Source organism: Schistocerca cancellata, chromosome 5 (assembly GCF_023864275.1).
Source record: "Schistocerca cancellata isolate TAMUIC-IGC-003103 chromosome 5, iqSchCanc2.1, whole genome shotgun sequence".
Lineage (NCBI taxonomy): Eukaryota > Metazoa > Arthropoda > Insecta > Orthoptera > Acrididae > Schistocerca > Schistocerca cancellata.
In genome coordinates, this window is record NC_064630.1 from 670,436,654 (window position 1) to 670,455,330 (window position 18,677).

General features: G+C 40.4%; 1 protein-coding gene across 1 annotated transcript in view; it reads left to right on the plus strand.

Annotated features, from left to right (window-relative positions):
- LOC126187957 (ADAM 17-like protease) overlaps nucleotides 1-18,677 on the plus strand; it is a 138,496-nt gene that overhangs the window by 46,350 nt on the left and 73,469 nt on the right. Inside the window, exons 4-5 of the mRNA XM_049929337.1 lie at nucleotides 4,945-5,066; nucleotides 17,701-17,842. Of these exons, the coding sequence (XP_049785294.1) occupies nucleotides 4,945-5,066; nucleotides 17,701-17,842 (264 nt within the window). The remainder of the gene's footprint in view (nucleotides 1-4,944; nucleotides 5,067-17,700; nucleotides 17,843-18,677) is intronic.

Genomic DNA, 18,677 nt, shown 5'->3' on the forward strand with positions numbered 1-18,677 from the left:
AAAGTAAACTCCTCACTCTAGGGAAGACTTGAACCAAGGACTTCTCGCTCTGCAGCTGCTCTCGCTGACCACAGCACTCCTGTGCTCACTCTATCCTTGATGTTGCCTATCTTGCACATGTACTACTCAGTTTGTATATTTTGCTTATTTTTTCATAGTTACACACAACTTCTTCCTGTTTTCTCGATTGATTTGTGTTCAGTTTTTCAAGACCTATCCACTGTGCCAACTTATAACTAAATCTGAGGGGGTACGATGGGGAGGTTCCCTTGTTAGATACTGTGCGAAAAAAGACAAATTTTATGTACATCTTCTCATAATGAACTTCAATAGATAACTAAATGAATTTTTGGTTTCTTCCATAACTGAATAACCAAACTTAATTGGTTTACAGAAGTTGAAAAAGTCCTAAGACAATTAAAAGTTTCAGAAAAGTCATTACTCGATTGAATAACTCAGATAAGTACTAAAGACAAAAATAAGGTTCCAAGGCAGATTTAAAATGAAGTTGAAATCCTTCATCTCAGAAGAGAAATGGAGAGGAGGAGGTCAGAGAGAATGAAGAAATACTGGACACAAAGGAAGGGGAAACATGCAAATAAATGATTGATTCATCATACTCCAAAGAGGGTGAAGTGAAAGGAGGAGGGGGAGGAGGAGGAAGAAGAAGAAGAAAACAAAGTGGTAAAGTTTCACAGTGTAGTCACAAGGATAAAACAAATCATAACAAACTGTGTATATATAAATTTAAATTTTAAAGTTGAAGCCATTAATCCAGTCCAGTACAGAGTGCAATGCTTCGAAGAAATCACTTTTTTTCTTGTGGTTATGCTGTAACAGGGCATTCAGTAACATTGTGATGAACAGGCTGAGGAGGTTCTCTGCAGTTGTGGTTCAGTGATTGTTTTTTTCACATTTGTAGACTGAGTCACAATAGATGGCATGTGGCATTATTATTTTATTGAGGGTTTTCCGTATGTGGTGAGGCAGTTTCATTTCTGGTAGCAGTGAAATAGGGTGAATAATAGATTGAGCTTGTGCCAGTTATAAGACTTTTCACTGTTCTCCTCCACATGTCATTAACTATGAAACTGTCCCTCAAAAATAGTTCTGCTAATGGTAGGGGGGGGGGGGGGGACATGACTTTACCCTCTGTACAGAAGCATCAGCCATGTCGTCACTGTGCAGTGGAATATGGGGACTGCCTCAAATTTGGTTGAATTCCTTTACTTACTTTTCTTGTCTGTGAATATGAGGGGCAACAATATGGATCAAAACTAGTAGCCAATGTAGGGTAGTGTTTCTCTAGACATCCACTAATCATTCTCATGATCCCTATCATGTTGGTGTCAGTCTTCTCCACATGGTGGCTGTTTAACCAGAATGGAGTGCGGTATTGGGCAACAGGGTACACAATATTTCACGTAAATTGGATGAGATAGAAGTACTAGTAACAGCATAATTATCACATATATTTGTTGTGACAGAACATGGTGTAAAAGAAAATGAAATTATTGTTTACAACATACAAGAATATGAAAAAGTGGACTACTTCTGCAGATGTCAACATAAAGGTGGAGTAGTTGCGGTATGTGTACATGATGAAATGAGGGATAGCATATCATGGGCAGTGGACAACTGTATAGAAATACTATTTTAATCAGCAGCAGTATGGACAACATTCAAAGGGGAAAAGTGATTTATATTAGGGATATACAGATCACCAGACAGTTGGGTAAATGTTTTGTTTTAAAGGAGCTAGACAATGCTGTTAGGCAATTCACGTACATAATAGTTGTAGGTGATCTAAATATTAACACACTGAAAGAAAGCTGTTATACAAGGAATTTCAGTGATCTAATCAACACTTATTATCTAATCTACCAGTAAATAATCCCACAAGGTGCAGTAGAGGTACAGAGATATTAATAGATCGTGTAATTACCATATACTGCAATACAGACAGGAAGTACTGGTCATAAGCACAGCCATTGTTGATCACCATTGGGTGTTAATAAAGGTATCAGATAAGGTAACAATGTCAGAAAACATCTTCAAAGAGTTATGACAAATAAAGCAAAAAAACCTATGGAGTCTACATAGATTAATGCAATCTAAAGACCAGAGTGATATATGTACCAAACAGCAAATGTAAATAACACATGGGAATCATTCTCCAAAACATTATCGTATTATATAGATCTTGCATGTTAATATCACCAAACTTTGCACTATTGTCCTGGGTTGAATTCCAAACCTCAACACAGGTCTCACGAAATGAGGACATGTGACACTGTTGGTGTTATTCAAGAGGAGTAGGCTGTTTGCTGGCTGTAGGTTTCTTCTTATCACTTCTCTCATCATACAACACAGACATCCATTACAGGCACCTACCCTCAAAGATACACTTAAGACTCAACTTTTACAAATAGAATGGAAAGGGGCCATTGTGCACTGATAGTACTTTCCAGTTAGGTAGCTTAACCAGCCCCTTGGCAGGTTTCTCAGCTAACAATGCCATATGACTCTCTTTCTGTGCTGGGCAGAGAACATTCAAACAGTTTATACTTTTTTGACCAACCATTGCTGATATTTCCGTGTTTTTGTATTTTGTGAATGGGACATTGTCCAATATATGTTGTGAAACATTTTGAATAAATTGTCCCAGATATTTACTGCTATACATCCAGTGAAAGCCTTCATGAGAATTACAACTAGCTGCAACATACTTTGCTTTTCCTAAGTGGATGGATATGGATGTACTTCCTTGTCTGTTTATGATAAGTCATATGTTACTCAGTGCTCCTACTGAGGGAGGTGACAGTGGTGGCGAAGGCACTGGTCTCTCATTCAGGAGGTGCAGGGTTCAAACTCTCATCCATTCATCCAGAAGTTAGTATATTGTTTCTCCACTTTTAACTTCATGGCAAGTAGCCATGCTCATTCTAAACATAACAACTCTTAGTGTACTGTAAACAAATCTCTGTTGTGACATGAGTGGGTAAATACTTTCTTTGAAAAGTACCTATGGAGCCAGGTGAATATTAAGCTATTTAATGTAAGTGAGAAAGCAACAGCTTTATTTGAAATAGTGGTTTCCTTGCTGCTAACATAGAAGTGTGGATAGTCATTGAAATACTGAGTTTTTGTCAGAATCTGAAATAGGAAGAGAATTTTTTCTGAGAGTCCAGTATTTTAACTGTTGGTCCTCTCACTTTTGAAAGGCTGAAAAAAATGCTACAGATTAATAACCAGTTGAATCTTTCAATATTGTTATTAATGTGAAGTTCATGTATACATAAGCTTTGCAATAGATATGTATGATTTTCTCCATCATGGGTATGGAAACACAAAAGCTGATTAGTTAGTGTGTACACTCATGTTCAGAAAAGACAGAACACTTTGAATGATTAGAGGTAGGACATTTATATTCACAGGACATGTACATTAGTAGCATGTTCTGCAGAAATGATTAGCATTTCAGTCACCTCAGTTCAGCATGTTTCCTGTTGCCTATCAGGCACAGGTCCACCATGGGCCCTAGTAACTTGTTCCATGTGTAATGGCTTTGACATGTATAATGCACGAATGGCATCCTGTGGTATAGCCATCCATGCTGCATTCACCTGGTTTCAAAGTTCATCTGTGGTGGTTGGCATTGGGTCACAGCGCTGTGCCCATCGTTTCACCATACCGCACACATTTTCGATTGGTGACAAGGCTGATGATCTGGTAGGCTAGGACAAAAGGCTGGCATCCTGTGACACCAAGAAGGCATGCGTTCATGCAGCAAGATGTGACATGCATTGTCTTGCTGAAAAATGGCATCTGGGGTGTTGTGCAGAAAGGGTACAGCTACAGGCTGAAGGATGTCATTCACGTAGGTCACACTAGTCACAGTGGCCTTAACAAGCACCAATTGTGATTTGTGGGTGAACGCAATAGCATCCCCAACCCTAAGACCTTGAGTTGGCACTGTATGCCTTGTGCGAATGCAGTCACTGTGATGCCACTCCCCCTGCCTGTGGCAAACCAAGAAGCAGCCGTCATTTTCAAACAAACAAAATCTGGATCTGTCCGAAAACACTATATGATGCCATTTCTGGCCCCAGTGACATCATATCATACACCATTGCCATCTAGCATGCTTCTACACATTCGTCAAAAGTAGGCAGAGAAGTGGATGATACATATGTAACCCATGCTATAATAAACAGTGATGGACTGTCTCCCCTGATAGTGTATGATGTGTTATACTGTTCCATTGTTGCACCAGAACCAAGGAGGATGTAGATCTGTCCTGCAATGCCATTTGGATGAGATGTCAATCTTCTCAGGGGTGATCTGGTTGGTCCAACCTGACCCATCTCATCATGTTCACAGCCTTCTGTAAACCCCTCTCCACCCACCCATTGCACTCCCAAGACACTTCATCCCAAATGAGCAGCAATTTCCCAGAAGGAAGCACCACATTCCCTCATGCCAATTGTGTGCCCTCTTTCAAACTCACTGATTTGATGGTACATTTTGTGCCTATCTGCACAGCATCCTGCACATCTGCTCAAGTCACATTGATCCATTATCTTCAGTTTCTGGCAACAATGAGAGCTGCAGGCACATTTTACCAGTAGGTAGTGTTGTGCTGTGATACCGATGTTGACCTTGAACCCATAGGCCATGTGGTTCAAATACTTATCATTTCTGCAGAACATACTAATGTACATGTCCTGTGACTATGAATGTCCTACCTGTATTCGTTCAAGATGTTCTGTTTTTTTTCTAAACACGAGTGTGTACTGTGGAATGATAAAATTTTTTCTGTGTTTTTTTGGACACTGTGTGTGTGTGTGTGTGTGTGTGTGTGTGTGTGTGTGTGTGTGTGTGTGTGTGTGTCCTCATACAACTGTAAACAGTCAATGCTGAAATACACTTTTCTTTTACCAGATCATGAGAATTTTTATCATGGACGAGTATTTGGTGAAGTAACTTCTGATGTCACAGCGCATCTTGAGGATGGAATGATGACTGCTACAGTCCATGTTGCAGATGAAACGTATCATATAGAGGTAAGTAAAAGTTGTGATTTTCTAATGATCCTGCCCTTCACAAATCAATGCTAACATATGAGCAAGCTTGAGCAGAAATGAATAATCAGTGACTGGAACATTGACGATAATGTGTGACATTTTGGTTCACACAAGGCAATCTGCAAGTTCAATGATATTTGAGTGGAATCAGTGAATAGATGATGTTGATGTCAGGCAACTGGCTGGAATTGGACTGTGCAATTTGAACACTGACAAGGGGACGGCCTCATACATGGCCAGCTGATTCAGCTCAAATTTGGCAGATCGCTTGTGTACAACATAAAACGAAGGAATCTAAGATATTTTAGGTCAACACACCCTCGTTTTTGAGAAAATCACCCCTAAATGTTATGACGAGCAATCGACTCAAAATTGGTGGGATCGATAGATAATTTTAAATAGAGCATTTTTCATCATCAGGTATGGGGTCCGAAAACACATACTTTCCCAGAAATCGATGTCGGAAACTTTTACAACTTCCATTTTTGTACCCTCAGGGTAAATGCTTTTTGCCGACAGCGCCAATAGCACAAAGGCCAAGGTAACTGCCAGGGAATCGGATGACCCGGGTTCGAATCTCGAAGAAACCTACTGTATGTTCTTCTTTTAGTTTGTATTTTTTCATATCTCAATTGATAGGGATAGGAGGGTTCATAAGGTAAATAAATCAATAAGGAATGATAATAATAATGTAGGTAAATAAATTTCTCAAACCTCTTGGGATAGTAAACAACTAAAATGTTGCTCCAGGTCACTTTACAACGGCTCTTCCAGTCACTGTTACGTGTCCTCACTTTTCTTCGAACAACTAGATGGATGGTATTTGTCATATAAACACTTGAAACAAATATACTCACGGCACCAAGAACATCTAATGAACACAATCTTTCAACAGCTACATTGTTCCTTCCGAAGAGTCGGCGGAAAATAAACTTGGTTTACATTTAAAAGTATGTCTTTTTCGGGAATTAATTTTGATGCATACCACACATACGATATCATTGCCTGAAAAATCTGTGCTGAAAGTTGGTTATGAATTATGCTGTGAATATTATTGCATACTCATGGTTGTGCAATTACTGCTGGGTTTCCAGAAGCACACTGCAATTTTGAAACTGGGAAATAAAGTTTTTAACCTGGTGATAGAAATCAACATCAAAGGTGTGAAGTTTGGTGGTATTACTTTTACTGTGCACGTCAGCTGACCCTCGCCATCTATAAACAATGTGTCATATATTGTAGTATTAATTTTTGCACTCCAGGAATCCAATATTATATTAGACAAAACTTGTTATCAGAAACGTATGGTTTTAAAACATTCTCAAGAAATGTTCTTTAAATCGCATTTGTCAGTTTCCCGGATCTGGAGCAGGTAATGTAAACATTTTTCAATGAGTCGGTTAAACGATTGATCTCTTCTATAACCTGAGGACCAAATGTAACATTTGTTTCTTGTAAACACAGGAAAACCTTAGGCAACACTTTTCCAGTGGCTGTGATGGCATATTGCGCCATCTACGAATGTGTTAGTTTGTTTTTACTACCAACTGCGACAAGGGTTCATTTTTCTCCCTTATGTGATAACATGCGTCTAATGTTCAGTCGATACTCGCATCCTGTTTGATTGGTGTTGATCACGTAATCACGATTAAAACCGGTCATACGTGACGCCATTTGCATGCTGAAAAGAGCCGCCACTTTCTGTATATCTTCTATATTTTATACCTCCTTATGAGAGATGTAGTTAGTGACGTGCCGTTGACGAATTTTATACTCAGATTTGAAATTTCTTGCCCAAGACAATGATGCAGCAAACGTAAAATCCTTGTTGGCCGTATATTGAAGTGCTGCACCTGCAGCCCACTCTTGAAGTATTCTCGTTGTTACAGTCTCGTTACGACAACGAGATTCGACAAATCGGTCATATATCCATTTGTTTATCTTGTCCCTCCTTTCACGGTATCACTTTCCCACATTTTCAAGTCCTCCTTCCTTTTCAGGGCTGTTGTTGCTCCATTCTTTTGCAGTGTTTGTAAGTGCCAATGATACATGGATAGCGTTACCGCCTTTACATTTACTTCAAGGGGTATAGTGCCGTAGTTCAATCGTTAAGTAATCGGTTCATAATACTCGTCAGGAAAAGATGAAGCACATATTCCCAGTGACGTGGAGATTTCCAAAGTGTTATGGCCATTTTGTGATTCACTAGTCGGGATATCTTTCTGCTTAGTCTTCAGTATCAACAAAAGTCATTTTGTTCATCAGCTCCAAAAATCGCTTGACGATAGCCGCTCGTATCAATCTGGAATGCCGAGAAACAGAACTGCCAGCTTCCGGTAGTGCATTGGTAATGCATCTGTCTTGCAACACTTTTAGAAACCAAAGCACAGCATTGGTAACTTCCCACTTGCCATCATCTGTGACAGGCTCCCATCTACATATTACAGCGCTAGTCGAAGGGTGTACATCCTCCATTATTCAGATTATGCACCTGAAAGATATGACACAACAAACAATAACTAGTTACTACGGCATAAACAGACGAGCTAATTACTACAAACTACATACAGTACTCGTCATATGTTACTTACAGAAGAGCACTGTATTCATTCACAAAATGCATTTCATTCGGCGCATTAACAATGGAAAAATTACTACAAGTATCCGCTTGGTTCGTGGGAGCCTAATGACTAAAACAACTACTTCTGATTGACTTCTATAAGGCTCGTGCTGGACACCTTCTCTCCTCCAGGTTCACAACTATGATATGATGAAGAGGCAACCGGGACAACATAATTCTCCTCGCCTGCATTCTGTCCCATACCTCGCTGTAAACAAGTGTCACCGGCTTGGCTGTCTGTGATCCCTCGTAAGGAATTCACAGCACTTTTACTCGGAGTTGTTTTCATGTGACAAGACTTAAAAGTTTAATACTGTACACAACTCATGGCGTTTGAGAAATTAGTTTGCCTACCTTATTATTATCATTCCTTATTTTTACTTACCTTAGTAACCCTCCTATCCCTATCAATTGAGATATGGAAAAATACAAACAAAAAGAACAACATCCAGTAGGTTTTTTCGAGATTCAAACCCGGGTTTTCTGATTCCCTGGCAGTTACCGTGCCGTTGCGCTATCGCCGCTGTGGGCGAAAAGTGTTTACTATGTGGGCACATAAGCGGCAGCTGTAACAGTTTGTTACATCGATTTCTGGAAAAGTATGCATTTTCGGACCCCATACCTGATGATGAAAAATGCTTTATTTACAATTATCTATCGATCCCGCCAATTTTGAGTCGATTGCTCTTCATAACCTTTAGGGATGATTTTCTCAAAAATGTGGGGGTGTTGATCTAAAATATCTTAGAGTCCTTCATTTTAGGTTGTATACAAGCGACCTACCAAATCTGAGCCAAATCGGTTGGCCATGTCTGAGGCCTTCCCCTTGTGAGTGGGTTGACTGCCTCTTGTCCATATGGCCATAAGGGACTCGACAACTGCTAGTCCTGTACGTGGTTGCTTGGTGTCAAAAAGACCTATGCATTCCTTATTAAGGAATTATCATCTGGGATAATGCACATAAAGTAAAGTTAAGTGTGTATTCAGCAGATTCCTTCCACCTTCCACTGCTTTGGGCAACAGTGTGCTGGTGAGCTTAATGGCAAAATCTAGGTTTTTCAGTGGTGACCCCCGGAAGCTGCTCTGCAGGGGTTGCCATTTACCTATTAAACACAACAGTAGTGATGACATTTAATGACATTGTGGACAGATATCAGATATCATCACATTATCTTCCAGCAGAATGATGTCTGATAATTTGTGGTAAAGACTGAGCAAACATATTGAAGAGCAATGGATATCTTATTTGCCTGGCCTGTTGCCCATTGAACATGATTGGGACGTGTATGGTCACAAACTTGTTAAGCAATATCCTCCAGTAACCACTGTTGATGCATTATGTAACAGCATACAAACCAAAGGAGAGAAATTCCACAGGCCTTCCTTGTCGTGGCATTTAGAGGCTCCAATCACAGTTTATATGCACTTAAACATACAATGAGTTCTCAGAGTGAGGGACTATATACAGATTTCTAATCACAACCATTTGTGCACTGTCATATGGACCTACCCAATCTTTGTCATGTAATTATCATCTAGGGTAGTGCATTTTAAGTAAAGTAAGCATGTATTCAGCAGAAGTGAGCAGCAAGAATATTGTGCAAATAGATTACCGTATACAGAATTAAATTTCACTTTGCAGCAGTGTGTGTGCCGATGTGAAACTTCCTGACAGATTAAAGCTTAGTGTTGGACTGGGCCTCGAACCCGGGACGTTTGTATTTTGTGGGCAAGTGCTCTACTATCTGAGCTACCCATCGCAGCTCACGACACGTCATCACAGCTTTACTTCTGCAGAAATCTGTTTAAGGATCTTGAAATTTGCCAATACTTTTATTCAAAAATCAGTTTCAGCTGAACTGTGGTGTACACAATCTGAAAACAAGGTGCAAAAATAATTTTCATTGAGTCTTTGCCTCTTTACCTAGATTCAAACCATAATTATGCACTCTGGTGCAAAGCTATTTAACAATCCCTCACCTAATACACTCCTGGAAATTAAAATAAGAACACCGTGAATTCATTGTCCCAGGAAGGGGAAACTTTATTGACACATTCCTGGGGTCAGATACATCACATGATCACACTGACAGAACCACAGGCACGTAGACACAGGCAACAGAGCATGCACATTGTCGGCACTAGTACAGTGTATATCCACCTTTCGCAGCAATGCAGGCTGCTATTCTCCCATGGAGACGATCGTAGAGATGCTGGATGTAGTCCTGTGGAACGGCTTGCCATGCCATTTCCACCTGGCGCCTCAGTTGGACCAGCGTTCGTGCTGGACGTGCAGACCGCGTGAGACGACGCTTCATCCAGTCCCAAACATGCTCAATGGGGGACAGATCCGGAGATCTTGCTGGCCAGGGTAGTTGACTTACACCTTCTAGAGCACATTGGGTGGCACGGGATACATGCGGACGTGCATTGTCCTGTTGGAACAGCAAGTTCCCTTGCCGGTCTAGGAATGGTAGAACGATGGGTTCGATGACGGTTTGGATGTACCGTGCACTATTCAGTGTCCCCTCGACGATCACCAGTGGTGTACGGCCAGTGTAGGAGATCGCTCCTCACACCGTGATGCCGGGTGTTGGCCCTGTGTGCCTCGGTCGTATGCAGTCCTGATTGTGGCGCTCACCTGCACGGCGCCAAACACGCATACGACCATCATTGGCACCAAGGCAGAAGCGACTCTCATCGCTGAAGACAACATGTCTCCATTCGTCCCTCCATTCACGCCTGTCGCGACACCACTGGAGGCGGGCTGCACGATGTTGGGGTGTGAGCGGAAGACGGCCTAACGGTGTGCGGGACCGTAGCCCAGCTTCATGGAGACGGTTGCGAATGGTCCTCGCCGATACCCCAGGAGCAACAGTGTCCATAATTTGCTGGGAAGTGGCGGTGCGGTCCCCTACGGCACTGCGTAGGATCCTACGGTCTTGGCGTGCATCCGTGCGTCGCTGCGGTCCGGTCCCAGGTCGACGGGAACGTGCACCTTCCGCCGACCACTGGTGACAACATCGATGTACTGTGGTGACCTCACGCCCCACGTGTTGAGCAATTCGGCGGTACGTCCACCCGGCCTCCCGCATGCCCACTATACGCCCTCGCTCAAAGTCCGTCAACTGCACATACGGTTCACGTCCACGCTGTCGCGGCATGCTACCAGTGTGAAAGACTGCGATGGAGCTCCGTATGCCACGGCAAACTGGCTGACACTGACGGCGGCGGTGCACAAATGCTGCGCAGCTAGCGCCATTCGACGGCCAACACCGCGGTTCCTGGTGTGTCCGCTGTGCCGTGCGTGTGATCATTGCTTGTACAGCCCTCTCGCAGTGTCCGGAGCAAGTATGGTGGGTCTGACACACCGGTGTCAATGTGTTCTTTTTTCCATTTCCAGGAGTGTATAAAGCAAGAAATTGGGAATCCTACCAAATCAAAAGAAAATTAAAAATTTCTCTTTAGCATCTCTTTTTCAGGTTATCTGTATGCCTAGATTCAGGGACTGGGAAGTTCTTTCAGCTAATTGTTTAAAAAAAAAAGGTTTGTTGTAAAGCTGCATGGCAGGCCACTGTTGCAACAGATTTAGGAGATAAAAGTACCATTGTAATAAAGTAAATATTAAGCTCATAACAGGAGACAAACAATAGCTGTTTAATGTAACTCAGTAGGCAGCAGCTGTTATCAAGCGATAGTCTTATCTCTACAGTTTATTTGATTAAATTTAGGGGTCATAAGCATGAATAGTGTGGCTCAGTGTGTAAATGCCAGACTGTGGATGCAAAGATGTCAGATTCATTGCCTGGTCCTAGGATATTTATCTGTCACCATCAATTCTTTAGTCCTCTGACAGTAATTGTTAATGTCACAAAGGCCGAGTTGCACTGTGGTTTTGAGTTCACATCAAACTATACCTCCCACCATAACTGGCTGGATAAGTCAGTTTAAATGTTCAAAGAAGGCACATGTATATCACCTTCAGTAGGACCACCCTTAGTCAATCACTGTGGTGTTCAAACCAGCCTTTTGTTTTATGACAGTTTTACCTTGAGCAGGAACAGCAGCAAGTACTGTAGTGATAGTTTATTGTTAATACATAGACAGATTATAGATGTATACCTTGTCTTATTCAATATCCCTGAAGGTTGTTCTTTATGGGATCCACAGAACATGATAATTTAATCAAACAATGGAAAATCCAGGTTGGAATGTAACAATGCTTTCGATCATTGGACTCGGCAAGAATAGATCTCTCTCTCTCTCTCTCTCTCTCTCTCTCTCTCTCTCTCTCTCTCTCTCTCTCTCTCTCTCTCTCTCTCACACACACACACACACACACACACACACACACACACACTCTCACACTCACACTCACACTCATGCAAATGCAACTCGCACACACGACTGCAGTCCCAAACCAGTGTGGTTTCAGTTGCCGGAGACTGCAGTCATGTTTGCGAGTTGCGGTTGCGAGTGCGTGTTGTACATGATGATTGAATGAATCAAGTTCATATCAGTCGCATGCATCCTCTTGGTGTTGCAATTTTTGCAAGAAATTGACATATTAAACTGGATCTTATTCTACATGAAACAGACAGAATGTAGCTAACTCTTTCAATATAATTAAATGCTTTAGGCTTAAAGGGGACTGCTCACTGAAAACCAGAAGCGTTGGGTTGTCCATAGGCCCACACAAAAACAAACTAGCTTTTGAAGTCATCCTTTGATGAGCTAGAGCACACAAAGACACACATATTCCCAACATGCATGCACATTACTATGCTCCTAAATGGTGCCAGCTAGACAGACAGTGCCAGTGCTATTTTACGAGAGTTGGGCTGTTTGTCATGGGGGTAGAGTCAGGTTGGGTGTGTAGAGTGAGAGGGAGGCGGGAGTCAGGGGAGAGACTGGGGCTGGGTCTGGCAGCTCGGACGAAGGCCGATTTGCTGACTAGGAATGTGGAAGGGAGGGGTGGCAGGTACAGTTGTAGCAGCCAGTGGAAAGTGGCACGTTCTGAAGGCGAGATGTGGATGAGGATAAGAGGAGGTGACAGGATAGAGAGAGGGGAAACTGTTAGGTGAAGGGTGCAGGGATAGTGGATTATCTGAGATTGAGGCAAGGACAATTATGAGAGTGAAGGATGTGTTGTAATGATAACTCCCAAGTTCAGATAAACTGATGGTGAAGGGAAGCATCCAGATGGCTTGGATATAGAAGCACTGAAAATGAGCATGTTGTGCTCAGCTGCATGTTGTGCCACTGGGTGGTCAACTTGGCCCTTGACAACAGTTTTGTGGTGGCCATTCATCCTGGTGGACAACTGGTTGGTAGTCATACCAAAATAAGAGACTATGCAGTGTTTGCAGCAGGATTGGTGTATGACATAGCTGCTTACACACGGGGCCTGGCATCTGAGGGGGTAGGATATGCCTGCGACACGACTTGGGTAAGAGTTGCTGGGTGGGTGTATTGCACAAGTCTTGCACCTTGGCCTGCCACAGGGATATGGCCCCTGTGGCAAGGGGTCGGGAGAGGTGGTGGCATAGGAATGGACTAGATGTTGTAGAGGTTGGGTGGGTGATGGAAGGATCTTGGGCATGATGTTCCTCATTTCAGGGCAGGGTGACATATAATCAAAGTCCTGACAAAGGATATAGTTCAGTTGTTCTAGTCCAGAGTGATTTGGGTGATGAGGGGGAATTCCTTTGCAGCAGATTCTTGGGGGTGGCTGGAGGATTGGGAGTGTGTGAAGATATGCACAGAAAACCTGTTTGTGGTCTGGGTTTGAGGGGTACTGCTTATCTGTAAATGCCTTTGTGAGGCCTTCAGATTACTGGGCAAGGGAGTGCTTATCACTGCAGATATGTCATCCACAGGTAGATATGCTCTATTGTACTTGTAAAAAATTGAAAATTATACTTTAAATTACGTGTTAAACTGTATATCTTCTTATGCCTGTCTGGCATTCTCAGAGGAAGGCAAGAAAATTCTTGGAAGTACATATTGAAGGAAAAAAACTGTAACAGCCCTACAGTACACTTACTGGAACATTTATGTTCAACTGCTTTTGCTATAAAAGTAATTGCCAACATATGGATATAAAAATTGGTAAGTTAATATGTCACACAGTTTCATTTACTGGTGTCGTACAAGATAATATTCAGGCATAGCTCCATACCAGGCAAATGCTTTTTACTATACAAAAAAAGTAACTAGAATAAAGTAAGGAAGATTTAATACTCTGTCAGTTACGAGATTCTTTGAGGCAGAGTGTGAATTATGATTGTGGAAGGCTAGAAAAGGAATCAGTCATGCCCTTAAAAGGAACCACTCTAGCCTTCACCTTAATTGATTTAGGATGTGTGAATGGAGAACTGAACTGTCATCTGTGCGAATACAGGACCGGTATTTTACCACTGTGCCACCTCACTCTGTGGGCTCCCCTCTCTCTTTTGACTATTACAATTAATCTTAAAACTTGTGGTCGAAATAGCAGAAGTTGAAATTTTCGTTTGAACACTTGTCAAAGGCGTGGTAACGCATTGCTGCATTTATCACACTATGGTTAACTTGGCTGTATAATCATTAGATTTTTTTGTAAGGTTCCCAGCAGTTGACGAGATAGCAAATTCAGAAACATTTGTAAATAAAATTAAAAAAAGGGATGGTTAAGTAATAGAAAGGGACACATATTTGTGGTTGAAAGATGTTTATTTTAATAAATAAAATGGGATTTACTTGTGAATGGTGACCTCACAGAAAAGAAATAAATAAAAACTGTTTTGACATTAACAGTTCATCAGCATACTTCATATAGGCCTGCAGTAAAGTGACCAGTACATTGGAGATGAACACAATGAACTACCGTACTAAGTGACCAGCTCATGTGGATACTCAATTTCAAAATCTGAAAGCACACTAATTTAATGAAAATTGTAAATTAAACTTCATTAAATGATTCTGTAATCATTGGAAAGTGGTAAAAAAAAACTATCCAGTGTTTTCTGTTTGGTTTCTTATTAGCACGAGAAATTAATTTAAATGGGTTTTAGTTCACTGCAGCACATTGTGACTCACTGCGAAACATAATGTTTCAGCTCGCTTCAGTGTCTAACCCCCATCTGGCAGTCTGCGAATGGATATCACCAGCAAATAAAGAATAAAGATAGCATAAAATTTAAAGTCTTTCACACTCTGTGCAGCCAATGGGTGGCACAATATTCTGTCTCCAGTACTCCTTGCTGACCTCACTGCCAAGACTGCGACTGAGACACAAAACATCTTACAGCACTGCTGCATCTACTTATAAAGTGTCACGGATGCCACATTGCCCTGTTCATTACAATGAAAATTATTATACCGCAGCCATTTTCATTTTGCAGATAAAACAGTAAAACTCTCCATGTATGAAGAAATATATCTATCTTTCTTGCAGTCATTTGTCGCCTACAAACCTCATTAGAATTCTATTGGCTCTCTTGTTACTGACAAAATTCATATTGAAACCTTTTTGCAAATTGTTATATTCAATGAAAACATGTTTAAAATTAATAAAACAATTATGTGGCCAGTAATTCCGAATCTTCTTTCAACAGTCTTCTACCTAGTGGCCACAAAACTCATAAATTCACCATACTCAAGTGGTAAAAGCCTTTTTAATGGTTGATTTAAATTAATTAAACATTACTTTTAAAACACTGAATATTTAATGTCACTGAGTCAGGAAACAGATAATGGATGTGCCAACACTGCTCTGATTTCATAAAGTGTATATTTTGGCTTAATTTGCTTAGTTGCAAAATATTTTTTTGCTTGTAATATTGGTGAATTAAAACATTGCACTCACATGCCATAATATAAACAGATACATTTTATTTTCTTAGCATTGCAGGTTGTCATGCAGTCAATTTGATAAGTAAATTACAATTAGTAAATTTGCTATAATTTGCATAGTTTTTTACATATAAAAATATTATAAGTGGTGATGAACTTGTCTCATCAATGTATTCAGTTTGGGAACTTTGGAATTAATGTAATGTTTCTGGATCGTGTGATACTAAATATCCATGAGTTTGCTTGTGTCTGTCTAGTTTATGAGTGTAAAACAAGTATCACTAAAGGCATATGTTGGACACATCTTCTGCTTACAATAAGTTAAGAAGGAATACTATTTTTAAAGCAGAAAGAAGACAGTGTTTAATTATGAACAGATCTGTATAACTCACAATAGGCATCTTTCTAGCATACAGCATAACAGAAACAGATATTGCCTCTGTGATCACCATGGTAATTAATATCAATTTATATCTGAATAATGTGTGTGTCTGTTTTAATAGATTACCAACAGATTCATAATGCAATTTTTTATATTTTTTATTGTGTTAAAGCAAATAGTTTTGTCTGTCACTCAGTACTTTGCTTTCGTTTATTAATGTTGTATAATGCTGGACCAATTCCACATGTAGGTGCAAAATATTCATTATATTGAAATCTGATGTAAGTAAAGCATCTAGTTCCATCCTTGAACCTCTTGCAGGCAAAAAACTAGGCATACTAATAGGTGCACATTGCATTTAGTGTCTTATGAAGTTTGTTGTGAAGAAATTTGTATAGAATAATAGCTTTCATAAATATAACAGTATAAACAACTCAACCTTATTGTAGCTCACTGAGGAGCACAGTATGCAGCCATGAAACTTATTTGACCACTTCCCTTGTGAATTAATGCTGTCACACGGTTAAAACATTATTAAAATCAAATTAAAATCATTTCTGCTTGAGAACTTCATCTACTCCGCAGATGAATTTCTGAGCATATAATATCTGTGTTTAAATATAGTAAGGAAAGTAAATAATTTAGGAATAAAGAAGATCAGTCACTGAATAGCACAAGCATTGAGTTGTGGACAGGCACACACAAAAGAGAATGTAAACTTTCCAAAGATTTTTGTGAACTGGTGTAACAGTGTGCATTTATAACTGTGCATATAAAGATATATCTAAAAACAAAGATGATGTGACTTACCAAACGAAAGCACTGGCAGGTTGATAGACACACAAACAAACGCAAACATACATACAAAATTCAAGCTTTCGCAACCAACGGTTGCTTCATCAGAAAAGAGGGAAGGAGAGGGAAAGACGAAAGGATGTGGGTTTTAAGGGAGAGGGTAAGGAGTCATTCCAATCCCGGGAGTGGAAAGACTTACCTTAGGGGGAAAAAAGGACAGGTATACACTCGTGCACACACACACATATCCATCCGCACATACACAGACACAAGCAATTTGTGTGTCTATCAACCTGCCAGCGCTTTCGTTTGGTAAGTCACATCATCTTTGTTTTTAGATATATTTTTCCCACGTGGAATGTTTCCCTCTATTATATTCATATCATTATTCTGTGCATATAAAGAAATATACTTCTAGATTTATTTTACATTTGTGTGATTGCTTGTCACCTTTTCTGTGATGTGTTTCATGAAGTTTGAAGGTTTGAACATTGTCAGGCTGCAGAACTGCATGAATGTTGCAAATAACTTTAACAAACAAATCCAATTTTTAGAAGCAGCTGAAGTTGGTGGGAATAAATAGCTGCATCCATTATGGATAAAATACAATAAATAAATCACTAGAAACAGACAGAACTCGTGTTAGATTTTGAATTGATTGTGTTGTGTGATTAACTTTTCCAATAGCTTGAATTTCTCATACAGTGGACAGTCCCAGGTGACTGGAGGAAGAATTGGGATGAAAAAGCATTGACCAAAACCTGCATTAAATCATATTTGTCATTAACTGATCTGTTGACAATTATTATGCTTATCAGCATTTTTCTGTGAACTGCACCTTTTATATGCTTTTTCATAATCATAACTTCTACTGAACATGTGTTAAAATTTTGGTAGATTCTAGAATCGTACTGTTGCAAATAAATAAATAAATAAATAAATATGGTTGATGAAAATTATGTTAATTCTGTTATTTGTAGCCAGCCTGGCGGCACATTCCTGATGAAGAAAGGCAGTCTATGATTGCTTATCGGGCATCAGATGTTCGTTTTAGTTGGGCTCAGCATGCAGGAGATGAAACTTTATGGCCAAGGACATGTGGCTATATTAGAGAGGGGGAAGGTAAGACAAAAGGATAATGGAGCTGCTAAATGTCTGACATCATGTAAGTCACATAATCATATATGCAATACAAGTATTTCCTTTACTGCTTGCTCAATATACAGATTGAATAGCATCAGGGAGAGGCTACAACCCTGTCACACTCCCTTCCCAACCACTGCTTCCGTTTCATGCCCCTTGACTCTTATAACTGCCATCTAGTTTCTGTACAAATTGTAAATAGCCTTTTGCTCCCCGTATTTTACCCCTGCAGCCTTCAGAATTTGAAAGAGAGTATTCCAGTCAACATTGGCAAAAGCTTTCTCTAAGTCTACAAATGCTAGAAACGTAGGTTTGCCTTTCCTTAAGCTTTCTTCTAAGATAAGGCGTAAGGTCAGTATTGCCTTACGTGTTCCAACATTTCTACGGAATCCAAACTGATCTTCCCCGAGGTCGAATTCTACCAGTTTTTCCATTCGTCTATAAAGAATTCGCATTAGTATTTTGCAGCTGTGACTTATTAAACTGATAGTTCGGTAATTTTCACATCTCTCAACACCTGCTTTCTTTGGGATTGGAATTATTATATTCTTCTTGAAGTCTGAGGGAATTTCGCTTGTCTCAAACATCTTGCTCACCAGATGGTAGAGTTTTGTCAGGACTGGCTCTCCCAAGGCTGTCAGTAGTTCTAATGGAATGTTGTCTACTCCTGGGGCCTTGTTTCGACTCAGGTCTTTCAGTGCTCTGTCAAACTCTTCACGCAGTATCATGTCTCCCATTTCATCTACATCCTCTTCCATTTCCATAATATTGTCCTCAAGAACATCGCCCCTGTATAGACCCTCTATATACTCCT